Source organism: Pediculus humanus, genomic scaffold (assembly GCF_000006295.1).
Source record: "Pediculus humanus corporis 1103172108237 genomic scaffold, whole genome shotgun sequence".
NCBI classification, from domain to species: domain Eukaryota; kingdom Metazoa; phylum Arthropoda; class Insecta; order Psocodea; family Pediculidae; genus Pediculus; species Pediculus humanus.
In genome coordinates, this window is record NW_002987807.1 from 131,479 (window position 1) to 147,168 (window position 15,690).

Genomic DNA, 15,690 nt, shown 5'->3' on the forward strand with positions numbered 1-15,690 from the left:
GTTTTGTTCTCTTTGAATAGTGTCTGAGACGATCATTAATGTCTCCGACGTCTGCTTGCCCTGTTAAATTTCCATATGTTTAACGAATATATTTATATTTATATATATATTTTTACGCAATTTCCTGTTTTACAAAAAAAAAAAAAATTTCAAAACATTTAAATTTAATAAACTTTTGCCGATGATATTAATTTTTAAAAATAATAATTGATTTCATAAAGATTATAAGAAAAAAAAAAATGTTTTAATCAATTTTTTTTTTAGATTTTTTTATCATTGATGTGTTAAAACACACACACAAACAAATATTTATTCGTTAAAAAAAAAAAAAAAATCTTTGTTTAGCATAAAAATTTTTTATTACTTAAAATCAATTTATAACTTGGCAAATGAAAAAAAAAAAAAAAAATATTTTATTGAAATTAAGTTCACAATTAATTACGCCATTTAGAAGAAAAAAAAATAATAATAAGGAAGAGCGAAAGAATTCGTGTGTCAAAAAAAAAAAAAGAAAATATTTCGTAAAATTTTTAAAAAATCTTAAAACTTACCCCATTATCAAAAAAAAAAAAAAAAAAAAAATGAAAACGTTTCAGAGGTCAAGACTTTAAGTTAGCCAAAGTTTATTATTAGACTATTTTCAGTTTTAATAAATTAATTTTATTTTAATTTTTCAAAAAAAAAATTTTATTGATCTCTCTACTTATTAATAATAAAATCATAATTATTTTCTTCCTATTTATTATTATTATTATTATTATTTGCCATAATCGTTTGTTTTATTATTAAATTTTTTTCTTTTAGTTTCCATTTGTTATTATTAAGTATGATAATAGCGTTAATGGATGGATGATGACTCAAATCAATTTTAATCGTTTAAAAAAAAAAAAAAAATTTTTTTTTTTAAATAATAAAATTGAATTATTATTTAGTTCATCGGGCCAATTAACTTATTGTTAAAATATTTTTCGACTTCATTTTTTTTTTTTTTTTAATGAACCACTTTAATTGAAACTAACTATTTAAAAAAAAAAAAAAAAAATTTAAATAGGATTCCCGGGGAATTCATTAGAAAAAAAAAAAAAAAGTCGGGAAATAGTTAAAAATTAATTTTTAAATTTATTTTAAAACGTTACATCGTTGTTGTAACCGCCAAACGAACAAACGTAAAAAAAAAAAAAAAAAAAAAAAAAAAAAAAAAAAACATGACATCCTCTCACCAAGCACAGAATCACATTTGTTTCATTTTTATTTGACTGGATTAAAAAATTTTCATTTTATTGTTAATTGACCTTTTTATAAACGACAGATGCCATCGGATGGCATAGATTATTACTTATATCGAATAACCAAATTAATTATTTCTTTTGTTAATTAATTGAATTACTCAGGTTTTAATATCGTGCCAATTTTACTCGTGATTTTACTCTTCACCGAAATTTAATCCGATACGTCTGACGTCTCAATATCTAAAAACCTATTTTATAAATAATAATAATAATAACAAAGGTCTTTCAATAATTATTTTAATAATGTTTTATTGTAATGTTTGTATGCTCACTCCATTAAATAGCACTTTTTTATTAAAAAAGGGAAAAGGGAAGAGAGAGAGAGAGAACGAGTAACATTTAAAATTAATAGCGACGAGTAGTTTTCATTGATAAGCAACCATCATTAAACATCATTTTCCGTTCATCGGGTAATTTTTTTTTTTTTTTTTTTTTTTTTTTTTTTTTAATACAAAGAAATACAGATTACAATGTTTTTTTTTTTTTTTTTTAGGGTTCGCGTTAAAATCGACCTTGCACCTCAACCTAGCATGCAACGAATCGGTATTTCAAAAAAAAAAGAAAAAAATTTAAATCGATTTAAAATTTGCCTCGGATTGATCATCAACAGGTAAAACATATTTATATTCACATATTTAACATATATTACATAATAGCCATATAAAATGTTGTTAAAAAAATATTCACGTAGGAAAAGTTTCACTTAAATCTTCCTTTAACCACTGAGGAATGTTTCGTATACCGAGACGTTTCAACAATTTAACAAGGGCCGTATTATGAGAAAGATAATATCTCTGAAGTAATTTGTATGATTTTTCTTCCATGGGAGGATATTGTCTTCCTTTGTTTCTTCCGAGACATTTCGTGTGATCGCCCTTAATCACCTGACAGAAAAATCCTTTCTTCGGATCGTACCTGCAAATTCAAACGTTAAAATACACGATTAAAACCGATAATTGTTCGTTTCCTGTCATACGTCACGATTCAAGTTTCCAAAAGGATTAACAACAAAATTAAATTAATTAATCTCACCTCAATCGTTTTGAATAATCAAACGGTGGAGAAATTTTTAAAAACTTTTGAAGTTCGTTCATTATTTCGAGAGGATTTAATTTTAATCTGTCACCGTCGATTATGTGCAACTGTTGCGCTGGATAATACGAAAGCCACCTTTCCAAATGCTGAGCATATTTACCCGGATTTAAACATCTGAAATAAAAATATTAATTTTAAAATAATAAAAATAAATAAAATCCGTCGCGCGAGACCGTTTCCCCGAAATTATTTACAATCATTTGGTAAAATTAAATTTGAATCCTCAATTTTTACACGGAACTCATTCGAATGGGATTTGACTAAACCGAAACAAAAATTTAAAAAAAAAAAATTACCTATTCCTTAATTCTCTCAGGGGTCTCAAAGATACATCTGAGGCTGTTATGACCTGATGAAAAGAATAATTTAATGCTATTTGATCCCCGTGAGCTCGCATGTGTTGATACCAACTGTAAGCTCTTTTAGCTGGCGACAACAATATCGTCACCTTAAAAAAAAAAAACAATTTATTTAAATTAATTCATTTAAACCGATTAAAATTGTCAATAAATAAAAAATTATTTATTTACAATTTTGGCATGTGGTAACAAAGCATGTGCTCTTCTTGGAACAAATTCTCCGTCAAAATATGTGGCACTTTTTTCGAAAAGAAAATAATTTGCGCTTGAATTTTTCGGCAAAGGAAAAAAATTCATATACCTGAAAAAAAGAAAATTTTTTAAATTGGTTTTTAATGAAATTGATTTTAACGAATAATATATAATTTTTTTTCTTTTTTTAAACAGGGAAAAAAGAAGAAAAAAAAAGGTAAGAGATATTATTTATTTTTATTATACTTTCATAACTACTGCCAAGTAGATTTTAATGTATTGATATGACGTAGATAACAATTTGATTTAATTTTTTTTTTTTTCAGTAAAACTCACCAGTCTAAACCTCTGTAGTAATTTTTACCATTAAAAAACTGAATCTCTTCAAAAGTTTCGGCACTGGGAAAATTACTTTGCACTTCTGGATGCATAGAAAGAAATGTGTACAACGCAGTGGTTCCGGTTTTTTGCGGACCGATAACCAAAAATCTTGGAAGTTGATCGCAAGTTTTGTTCTTGGACCAAATTTTTATATGACGAGAATCGTCGCACGGATTCTAAAATTAAACAAGCAAAACAATGAATTTATCAATTTTTTTTTTTTTTTTTTTTTTTTTTTATAGCATGGTTTTTAAATTTTTATTTACCCCCCACACTGGATCGACCTCTTCCGGATAAAGTAAAAAATATTTTTCAGCTAATTGAACTGGAGGAGCACTTAAAAGCCGTAGATTTGTCCAACACTGTATAAATTTAATTACAGATTCAAAAGTGTAAAGTGCTAACCTATCGTTTCCGTAATTTGACATGTGTGTCATGAAAATATTTATCTACAAAGTAAAAATTAAAAAAAATAAAAAATAAAATGATGAAAGTATGCAATAATTTGAAAATGAAAAATGTGTACTGACAGGATTATACACAATCGTTTGAAATAATTCGCCCCCTTCTATGGCCTCGTCCAGCTTATCTCTTCCTCCTGGATAGCGTTCGATAAATATTGTGTGTGTAAAAAGACCACAAGTTTGTCTTGGAAGAACCATAATATTTCGATGAACGAATCCCCGGCGAAGTCTTGCAGGCCTTAAATGGGGATATTCTTCTGTGGAAGTCACTCGAATATTCCAAACCTTTTTCCAGGCCGTGTACAATAACTCGTGAACGGGATAAACTCCAGAATGATGAGGAGCTTCAGGTAAAGAAATTTTTTTTTTCGAAATAAATTTTTACTTATTTGTAGGCGTGTTTTAAAATTAATTAAATTAACCTATTAATTTACCTATACTGTATCCGGAATCGACAGATATTCCGTGTTCTTTGGCAAAATTTCTATTCAATATCATATCAACTTCTAACTGCGTTAAATTATCATACAAATGAGGTTGAAGATGATTCCACATGTGACTAAACCACATAAATTTATCTGCATTTTCTGTCGGAATAAAAAAAAAAATTTATAATAATTACCTCGCTTAGAATAACTTTAAAAAAGAGAAGAAAATTAATGAATATTTTCACGTTTCTGTCTAAGGTCAAAATGACGTAATTTAAATCTCTAATATAAAACAAAAAAACGAGCGTGAGTTGAGTTATACGAAGAAGAAAATGGCTATATCTTTTTATTTTAATCATGCAATTCTCATCGATAAACTTTATTGATAATAAAATTATATTAGATAATACCTAAAAGCATGTCGTCTCCCAAATTTTCTTCTGTCGTTCCGTGATGAAAATATTTACCGGAAAATCCAAGATTCAGCTTGAACCCCGATATCATTTCCTGAATTCTTTGTTGAGTTTTTAGCATGGCCTAAAAAATTTTTTTCGTTTTTAAATAAGTATACAGATTTATTTCAAAAAGCATTACTTATGGAAAAGAGTTAACACATCGAATTTACGCACCATTATATCATCCTTTTGCAAACGTGTACCTTTTTCTCCAACAAAAATATCATCTATGTCAACCTGAATATATCTTTGAAGACTAACGCTAAGCTGTCCATGACTGAGAAAAGAAAGAGAGTCGAGGAACAACAATTTATTAAGCCAAAATTTCATTCCGCTGCCAAACAAAACTCGTTGTATTCCGTCGTATAATCCGTGATCCTAAAAATATAAATAATTCCCCGATTAACTTCAACTTAAATAACTGTAGAAAAATATATATATATAAATACATAAATTGTGGTTTCTTAAGTAGTTTTCGTTAAGGTAAGTAACGTTTTTTTTTTTTTTTTTTAAATATCCTTTTATGTTCACAAATAAATATATTTATGTATAATTTTAATATAATTACAGGAAATTTACCTGCACTGAAGTAATTAAAGGCGTTTTGTTAAAAGAAGTAGTAATGTAATTTTCATTTCTGCTTGCCCACGATAGAGCTTCGTATGTAGAATGATTCGGTGAAAAAATTGTCCAATCATCTCCAGGAAGTGGACCCCAAGCAGTTTCTCCTGCTCTTGTCAATCTTAATATAGGTGAAGCTGCATTTAAAGCTGCATCCTAAAAATGAATATCAATTTATTCGATGTAATCGCCGAAACATATTCAATAGAAATGCGCCGAAAGAATAAAATTGATTAACGCTCACTTTTAGTTTTAAGTTGGTATGAATGAAAAGCGGGAAACCTTTCAGTTGAGCTCCTACTAGAGATTCTTCGCTCGGTGGTATAAATCCAATAATTCCAACGCTATATTCTCTACAATATTTGTCTAAAAGCTCTCGGTTCCATTTGTCCATTAGAAGATATTTATTTAAATTTTCAAAAACGATGACACCATATTTTCCTTTGTCCAAATTTGTTAAAACAGGAAGCGATTTACCCGCAACATCTATTTTGTATCTAATAAGATTAATTTAAAAGAAAAAGAAAATCCTCTTTGAGATTTTTTTCCAATCGTAAAATTAGTATCATTCAATTTTATTTTAATATAATATTAGGATAATTTAAAGACCCTTTGCAGAGAAAATCCAAACATGATAAACTTTACAATCTTCTCATTTAATCTTTTTTCATTCAAAGTATATATACAATCTCTACAATTTTTTGTACCTATATCGTTAATATTCCGATGATTTTACACAGAATTTGATTCGTCGCACTTTACGCAACAATTTTTATAACAATTACTTTTGAAAGGGGTCTCTAGAAACGAAGAGAAAAATTTTTTGAGAATCACTAAAAGGGATTTTATTATTTGAATTTAGTAATAAATTGTCAAAGTGAAGGGGGGGGGGGGGAAGTTATATAATTTAAGCATAAGATTTCAATTGAAAATATTATTTTTTTTTTTTACCCGACTTACTTTATTCTATTGTACACTAAAAGCTCGGCAACATCACGTCCCAATCTGGAATAAGTAGTTTCTACAAAAACCAAAACTTTCGGATCTATTCTAAGTCTCGCAGCCGAACGATGATCGGGAGCACGAACAGTTCCCCTGGCGACTCCATTTTGAAATGAACATCGAATATTTGGTTCAGGTCTAGTATTCCTTCTCATGAGGCTAAAAATTTTATTTTACATTAAATATTAATATTTTTATAAACAAACCCTCATTATGGTGAATCATTAAAAAAAAAATTCATAATACCTTCCGAATGGAGAATTGATGAAATAAGTTGTGAGCCTTAATTGAAAACTTATTAAAAGAATACTAGATAATAAAAGGAGGAGGATGAATCTTTTCATCGTAACTTGTTTTACCAAAAGCAACATGGCATCCTTTTTGTTCGTTCGTCTCTGCCGTTGATAAAATAGTACAGGATTAGTGATAGAGAGCGGTAGCAATATTTCTTTGCTTTTCCAAAAGTTAGACATTAATTAATACAATGAAACCGGTAATGAAAACTTTGAAAGACAAACACGTTCAATTGTTTTTTTTCATATGGATTCAAAAAAAAACTTTTAAGTAATTTTTTTTTTTTTTTTAAATGGCACTATTATACACCTGTGGATTTAATCAGTTTCTTTTAACCGAACGAATTATATAGTTTATGGTAACAACAATTAAACCATTAAAAAAAAAAACTATTTATACAAAAACTATAAATATTAATCAACGGATTTAATCAAAAACAAAATTTAAAAAAAAAAAAAAACCGCTAAGTTATCTGTCTATTATTCTCATATCGATTCTCCATTTGCTATGTTTCCATACGGACCAGTTAATTTTCATCCATAATATACTCGTTTCTTCATCCATTTCACACGATTAAAATATTTATGATGGACAGGAAGTGGAATCGAACATGGCTTTCGCTGCGGTTCCTAGACAAGCAGCAAAATATAATACTCGTGTTCATACCATTTTTAACCTTTTTCAATTAACAAAACACCGATATTAAAAAATTTCATCTTATGATATCCAACGTTCCCTGAAATAAAATTTAATGCAAAAAAATATTAATTTTTTATTTTCTTACAGTATATAGATATTTTAAAAGGTAAATGGAAAAACAAATGAGGATCTTCAAAAAAAAAAAAAATTTAAATAATGATAAAAAGTTAGTAGTTATATCTCTTCCATAGTTGAATATTAAGAAAACAAAAATGTCAAAAATATCTTTGGAAAAAGTTAAAGGGAATTGAAATTGTTTATTCAACTTTCGAAAATCGAAAGTTTACATTATTCTAAACGTACAATAATGAATGGGTTTACTTAGAAGAATTCATTATTTTAATAAAAAAAAAAAACTACAATAATTTTATTATTTTCTTGAAATTGGGCCTTGAATATTTTACTATGATGCCATCATGATACATCATTTAATGACAAATAATTAGAATAATAATTATGACGAATGTAAAATACAATTAATATAAGAATCGTTAGTTTTAACAAACAAGTCCAACTACTCCTTACAAATTATGGTAAAACCCAGTTATCAAACATTTTCTTTTTCATATACCACCCAAACCACAACTTTCATCACTTTGGGTGACAACCCAAAGTTATATTTAGCATCAACAAAAAGCCTATTTACATTCATTCAGTCTTTTTGTTCCCTGTTATTTTTTTTTTTTTTAAATATAAAATCTAGGATTAGTCGTTATTAAATCAAGCATTAATCATTTTTTCTTTTAAAAAGGTTTATAAATTTTTACATCACCTTTTACTTTTAAGTATAAGGTGTTTTGTGAATAAAATAAAATGAGCATAATAATAATGACAATAAACATGAGCTGCTATTCTTTGACAATAAATATCATAAAATAAAAATAAATATAATTATTTAATCTGAAATTATGTGTGCAAGTGATCAAGTTAATCATGACAATTTTCATATCGGTTTTTATTTAATAATTATAAACTAACTAAATTTCAAAATTAAAATAAAAAAAATAAATAAAAATGAACTTAAATCTTTGCAGGTTTTAAATAAATTTATTAATTTCATTTATTCGCAATAAAATTCAGTTTTATTCAATTTATCTCGGTAAAATGCAGTTCACTATTGGCTCAATGACAAATTGAAGTGCTTTTTTCTTGGCTGATAAGTAGGAAAAACAAATTTTAATTGCCATTAATTATATATAATTATTATTAAAACTATTTTGGGCTCAAAAATTAAATTAAAAACTACTTATAATTAATACATAAATAATGATTTACCATAGTGTTTGTATTTGTTTAAAAAAAATAATCATCATTGCCATATACAAAAACTGAATGATTTTATATATACATGGAATAAAATAATCTTCTTATACATTTTAATGCTTAAAAAAATAAGTTTTTATTAAATCATGGGTCGCCAATTACTTTATTATTCTTCCAAAAGAGAATACAAATATATACGTTTTTTTTTAAGATAAAGGAGAATTGATGTTAACAGTAGTTTTAATAATATTATGTTTTCATTTTTTTTATGCAATATTATTATTTGATACGGTGATATTATGAAATATTTTGCAAAAAAAAAAAGGCAGGGAAAAATCGATTGAAAAACCCAGGCCGATAAAATTAATATTTATTTACGTGTATATATATAGATAAATAAAAAAAGAATTTAATCGGAAATCAATGATAAATTCTAGCCTCTCGTTTTTAAATTGATCACTATATTAAATAATAAAAAAAAACATACCTAAGAAATGATATCATTTGGCCATTAATTACATCTGTTTTGTCTCAATATATTTATTTAAACTTTTTTCGAAACATAAATTTGAAGTTATAAAAACTTAAAAATTACACGTTAAAAAAAGTTAAAATTTAGTCTTTCATCATTTGATATCCTCGCAGTCATTAAAATTTTTAAAGATTGAAGTTTTTATAAATATTAAATATTTCCTTCATCTTATTAACCTCTTTGACATGACAAATTTAGTACTGAAATGTTTATTAATGTTTTTTTAAAGAAGGCTGTGAAATAGTGGACAACGCCATAGTGTTTTCATTTTGCATAAGTCTTATTGGATTTTTTTTTTTCTTCGGAAATTATTTTCAAATATTAGTTTATTTTAGAATAGTAGTTTTTATTTTAACTTTAAAACGAATTCTAAGGGTTTTTATTTATTTAGAACAAACAGAATAAAAAAAAGAAAAGTTTATCTTTTTTTTTTTTTTTTTTTCTATTTAGCTATTGTTATTGTAATATTAAAATTTTTAACTTTTAGTTAAAAAATTTTCATAATTGAGTAATTAATTAAATTGTTTTCATAATTAGATTATTAATTTCTTTTTTTTTTTTTTGTAAATTCACAATATTAGTATTAATATACATTGCAATTCATTATTCAAATGAAAAAAAGTGCATTACCATTGATATTTTAATTTTGCATTGAAATGAACCCAAAATAAATAAATAAAAACTTATTTTTTAGAATATATCTTTTTCATAATATTTAAAACAAATAATTTACTGTCACAAAAATTTATCAGGTGTAATGATCACAATTGAATAGCCACATGTGAAAAGTTTTATATTAAGAACAAATTTTTAGGCAAATGTTAAATGAGCGATTCTCAAAAATCACATTGAAAAATTAAAATGATAACTCTACAGATTGATTAAAAACTAAGGACTTGTTAAATTTTTTATGGTAACCTATGATACACATATAAAATATATGTTGATACTTCAGCATGATAAAATAGGAATTTATAGAATATCAAATTTTTAATGACAGATGATTATGAAGAATTTTTCAAAAGTATTATTTGTAATAAAATGATTTTATATAATTGCCTAAATTTAATGTTTGATTTTCTAACTTGGGATAGAATTATTATTATAATGTTCTCTAAGTAAATATTACTTATTATTAATGCACATGCATTAACATAATATTAATTAATTATTGTTGCTATATAAAATAATTTAATCATTGGCATTATTACAGTTAGGTATTAATTTCAAAATTAAAAAGAAAAATGTTACTCAAATTTTACACTTAAAGTAATTTGGTAAGATAAAAGTATATATATATATATATATATATATATATATATATATATATATATATATATATATCATTAATAAAATGTGTAACTAATTGTTCCTTTATTACAATTGAAATATCAAGAAAAAATTATTAAACTTAATAGTTTCTTATATTGAATAAATTTATGAATCGAATATCATATAGGTTATACAAAGTGTTTACTCTGATTACTTTGTGCTTAAAATATTAATTAATAAAAAAAGAAATGAAACAAGCAAACCCAAAAAAGTACATAGTAACAATTTAAAATTACACACATCAGGCGTTGCCTCCAGCTAAGGTGTCTGCACTAGGATAACGTTCTCTGTATGCCAAACAACGCTGTTGGTCAACATACAGGGATTTTCTTTTTGTTAATATAACATATTCTAAATTGCTTCGAGTTTCGTAAAGTTTTGAAACTGTTTTGTCAACGTCATAAATTTGTTGTTTTAAACGCTTTTTATAATCATTTATGTGTTCGGCTTCTTCGAAGAGCCTAAAAAAGAAAATTATTATTATTATTAAAGTGGATTTTTTTTTTTTTTTTTGCTAATAATTATTTATCGTGAGTTGATTTTTACTCTAGTTCGGGGACATCTTTACAATTTTCTGCTCTCGGTCTTTTCAAACGATTGTTAAGCCTTGTTTCAACGACTTTTGTGTTGTGTTCTAACTGTCGTTGTAACTTCAAAAGGCCGTCATAAAGCGATTCGGTTTCACTTATTTGCCGTAAAACATCTCGAAGTTCGTTTTCGAACATTTGTCGACATTGATCCATTTCTTCGATTCTCTTTAATAGAGCATTGTGCACAATGTCGGCTTGCTTCCGAAGATTTCTTACACATTCTTCAATTATATTTTCTTCGGCTGTTTTTCGGAGATCTCTCGATTTGGTAAGTTCATCTTTTGCCATGGTTATAAGAGTGGCGTTGTAAATTGCCCAAGATTCCGGCGTGGATTGCCTAAGATAGAATATATTTAAAAAATTAAAAACCTTATAATGAAATAAATATGAATTGAGTGTAAATAATTTGTAATTATCGCAGTAATAATTTTTTTTTTTTTTTTCTATAATACAAAAAACGTTTCCCTTACGTTCCAGGAAACCTTATTGCTCCTCCGTGATAACCAATTGTCGGCGTATTATTTTTTATACCGATATTAACAGTTTCGATTTCACAAGTTTCTTTTTTATCACTCCATGCTAGTTCTAATTGATCTTTTATAGCTTTATTACTTTTTATTTGTTTTTCAAGATTTTTAATTAAGTCTTCGTAAAGTTCTCTAACGCTATTAACCATTGACAGTTCCTACATCATGAAAATTTAAAAGAATTTTTTTTTTTTAAAGTTTAACATGTAATTTAATGTAAAAAAAAAAAAAAAAAAAAGAAAAAAGAAAATTTTTAAGAATGAACGGTTAGAAAGGGTTATTCTCGGTGTTTAACAAGGAATTACCTTAACCAATTCAATTTCTACTTCGTCCTTAACCAAATCAGGTTCAATTCTAGTTGTACGCCTGTCAATGCATTCTCCAGCAATGGATTCGGGTATTTTAAGAGCCGGAAGAGAATATTTAAGTTTAATCTTTGTTTCTGTCAACAGTACAATTTCCTCTCTGAAATCTAATTTGATTAAAATTTAGTGATGATATTTTAAAAAAATTATTATTATTAATATTATTATTATTTAATGATTAAATGATGTACACATGTATATATTACCTTTTACAAGTGTTTCAATATCGTCCTTACTATCTCTAACTTCTTTGAATCTGTCTTCCAGATAAAAAAAATTATCTGATTGATGTTTGTCGGTTGCCTCAATAATGGAATCCATTGTACATTTAACATCAGACTTTAATCTGGAAAGATTTCTTTTTGCAACAAGGGAAAAATTTTGGAGCGTAATGAGGAAAGATGACAGGAAAGATGAGGCGGAGTTTTCATATTTTGCATTAATTAATTTTAACTAATAATACTAAAAAAATTTCTTTCATAAGCTTTATCTACTAGTAATATAACTTATAAACTATAATTTTTTTTTTTTTTGATAATAAAATAAGGTTTTATGTGATACCCCATTCATATGTGATTAATTAATCATTCTTACTTAGTTGTAAAAAAAGCTTTATCTAACTCATCTTGATTTTTTTTTCTCCAGTCTTTCATACTGTATCTGGTTATGGTGTAACGATCAACAATCGGCCGCACTCCTGACAATTAAAAATATAATTATACACAACGTCCACACGCACACACACACACACACACATATATATAATGTGTGTGTAATGATATTTTCTACCACTGAATTTTAGTAATGTAATTTGTAATCATTTATTGGTACCTGTGATTCCTGCCGAAGGATTCCACGAGACTTTACCGGTGGCCCAGGGTCCGCTTTGGTCCTGAGGATTTTCCTTTGGAGCAGAATTTCCATATTTATCGCCTGGTAGTGGTAAGTACGGTACATTATCTGGATAAATTTTCTTTTTCGGCTGACGGCGGTCAGGGGGGGGGGATGGAAAATAAATATTTAATTATGAATTAATTAAGACTACAAAAGATGACAATTCGGTTTTTACCTCTTCCGCATGATGAGTGCATTCAATTTCTTGTACGTTACAATGACATCCCATTTTAAAAAATCAAAAGAAAGAACTCAATTTTGATACTTTCTAATAAAACTTTTATATTAAAAAATATTAATTTTGAAAACTATTTGTATTTTGTTGCTTGGAAACAGAATGATTCGTACAAACTTATAAAAGTTAATACAACGTCCGGAACGTACATTTTATTTCGTATGAACAATTTTGGCGCTAATTTTAAAATATATATATATATATATAAATTTAAATATTTTGTCACGCATTAATGAATTTTACAAAACATAATTGTATATGTTGTTTTCACATTTATGTTACGTAGATGTTTATCTATAGAAATATTATTGTTTTTATTGTAATACACTTATTTAAAAAAAAAAAAAAAAAAAATTATTTTTTCGGTTAAAACGGAAAAAGTTATTTAATTTAAAAAAAAAATTTTCTCGCGATTCGTTATAATATTTGTGACAGCCATTGATAGGTATTTAATTTCTGCTTTTTGTTTATTATTATGAATACATATATTCGATATATATTTTTTAATGATTTTTTTTTTAAAAATCAATAATTCACAGAGTTTTCAATTTTAAAATAAAAAATAAAATAAAAGTTTTTTTTTTTTCAAATTTAATTATTGCTTTTTATTTCGGACTCAAAAAATTATTAATAATTAAATTTTTTTTTTGTTTTTTAAAATGTCAGGGAATAATGAAAACCCAAACAATAATGAACAAAAAAATGACTTGGAATGTGGCGCTGAAGGAAGAGTCGATTGGAGCCCTTTATCCGCATTGACAGGTACGAAAATTTTATTTATATATATTTTTATATGTGATATATATAATTATATCTTGTTATACATTTAAAAAAATAAAATTGAAATATTTTTAGGAATTCGGCCCAGGGTGACACAATATGGGTTAAGGAGATACAGTCCGATGGAATGGAGAGAGGCCAACGACAACGTAGTCGGACCAATCCCTTCAGCAGATATGTAAGTACAATCCTTTTTTTTTTTTTTTTAATTTTTAAAATTATATTTAAAATTAAAATTAAAATTAAAAAATTAATTAATATTTAAATTTCAAAGGCTCGATCACGAAAGTAAAAACATAATTTCCGGAGTGGCTTCTGCTTGTGACAAAGAACAAAGCGAAAACACGTTGCGATTAAGACAAAGAGCGGTTGATGTTACAATTAAAAATAATGTAACTACCAGATATTGTGAAGGTGTTTATTATTATTTTAAGACAATTGATGATTGATGATTAAAACGTTGTTATTATTATTATTTCCCCTCCCCCCATTTTAATAATTATAGAATTAAGAGAAGAAGTAGAACAAATGGGACAATATAAATTACGTATAAGAAAAGCATTAGAATATTTAGGTGTAGTTGAAGGAATTAACGAGGAATGCCGTACGATTCGTAAAAAACGTTTTACAGAAGATTTAGTCAGAGACGTAGTAGAAGAAGAATTGTTTCAAGTATGTATTAAAAACAATATTATAATAATATTTTGGAAATTTGATTTGTTCACCAATATATGTCTTTATAGGAAAAAGGTTTATGCGAAGAAATAAGACAATTATACAATGCGACTCTCAGAGAATTTGAAGTTGAGTATAAAACAATTAAAGGGTGTTACCAAGAAGTTCATTCCCTTTGGAGCGATCAAAAAGAGACGATGCAACTTGAAACTGAAAATATCGGTCTGAAAAGTTCATCTGATGAAATTTTTTTTTGCCACGGAAATGCCAGACACGAAAAAGAGCAAGTAAAATTTTTTTAAATATTATTATCGTTCATGTTCACTTTTTGACCTTAAAATCCGTGTTCAAGTAGACATTTTTTTTTTTTTTTTTTTCAAAAAGTGAAAGTGAACAATAATAAGTTAATTAGCGATCGCTCAAGTATAATAAATTTATTCATGTTTAAAAAAAATCGCACTCTTTTTGATTTTTAGCACGTCATCTTTATTGATTTGGGAAGAATATATGAATGAGATTTTAAATAGTATTAAAAAAACTATAAAAAGTTCAAAACTCCTGAGACAGAAAATTCATTCTTCCATACTCCCCGAATCGGTTAAAGATTTAATAAAACAAGACGAAAAAGTTTTGAAAGCTTTTCTACAGAGAATAGATGAAGTTGGAAGTGCCAAGCAAAAACTTGAATCTGAATTAGATTCCGTTTTAAAAGAAATTGCTCACGCAGAAGGTTTATACGGGGATTTAGATAAGGTGGGACGTCAAGTGGATTTTAATTTGAAAGTCGTACAAACGAGACTCGAAAATAAACGTCATCGTCCGGGAGCGGAAAATTGCAGAGATAAATCTCAAATGGGGTTGGTAAAAAACTTTATCCTTCCTTCGTACGTTGTATTATTGTATTCATCCGTTTTTTTTACTTAATAATTTTCAGACTCTTAAAAGAGATTAAAGTAATATCGGAACGTGTGACTGCTTTGCAAGTACATTTAACGAAAATAAACGACAGCATTGAAAAACTTTATGCCGCGAGAAAAAGGTTGGAAAGACAAATATACGTGAAAAATCATTCTTTAGCTTTAGACCAAAAGAGATGTCTTGAGTTCAGAAGGAAATTTCCCAACGCCTCATTTTTGATGGGCTACTGATTCGTATTTATTTATCAAAAATTGAACAAATTAAACAAAAAAAAAAATTAGATATATATACCTATATAAT

The 15,690-nt window shown here is 26.6% G+C and overlaps 3 protein-coding genes across 3 annotated transcripts; 1 reads left to right on the forward strand and 2 right to left on the reverse strand.

Annotated features, from left to right (window-relative positions):
• Nucleotides 1-1,972: 1,972 nt before the first annotated feature.
• On the reverse strand, nt 1,973-6,759 carry Phum_PHUM458660 (heparan sulfate N-deacetylase/N-sulfotransferase, putative; the record flags this gene model as incomplete). The annotated part of the gene is given in 15 exon segments (XM_002429946.1): nt 1,973-2,204; nt 2,322-2,498; nt 2,681-2,832; nt 2,915-3,008; nt 3,191-3,266; nt 3,282-3,492; nt 3,583-3,765; nt 3,847-4,124; nt 4,215-4,367; nt 4,619-4,745; nt 4,838-5,041; nt 5,243-5,440; nt 5,529-5,781; nt 6,245-6,433; nt 6,533-6,759. 15 exon segments carry the CDS (start codon nt 6,757-6,759, stop codon nt 1,973-1,975), a joined length of 2,754 nt encoding a protein of 917 aa, XP_002429991.1.
• A 3,888-nt stretch (nt 6,760-10,647) lies between these two features.
• Nucleotides 10,648-13,011, reverse strand: Phum_PHUM458670 (Tektin-3, putative; the record flags this gene model as incomplete). Its single annotated transcript, XM_002429947.1, has 8 exons — nt 10,648-10,867; nt 10,953-11,333; nt 11,467-11,681; nt 11,829-11,995; nt 12,095-12,234; nt 12,483-12,585; nt 12,720-12,870; nt 12,958-13,011. 8 exons carry the CDS (start codon nt 13,009-13,011, stop codon nt 10,648-10,650), a joined length of 1,431 nt encoding a protein of 476 aa, XP_002429992.1.
• A 665-nt stretch (nt 13,012-13,676) lies between these two features.
• Nucleotides 13,677-15,620, forward strand: Phum_PHUM458680 (Tektin-1, putative; the record flags this gene model as incomplete). The annotated part of the gene is made up of 7 exons (XM_002429948.1): nt 13,677-13,779; nt 13,873-13,975; nt 14,072-14,211; nt 14,303-14,469; nt 14,541-14,755; nt 14,949-15,329; nt 15,407-15,620. The coding sequence occupies 7 exons, from the start codon at nt 13,677-13,679 to the stop codon at nt 15,618-15,620; spliced, it is 1,323 nt and encodes a 440-aa protein (XP_002429993.1).
• Nucleotides 15,621-15,690: the final 70 nt, after the last annotated feature.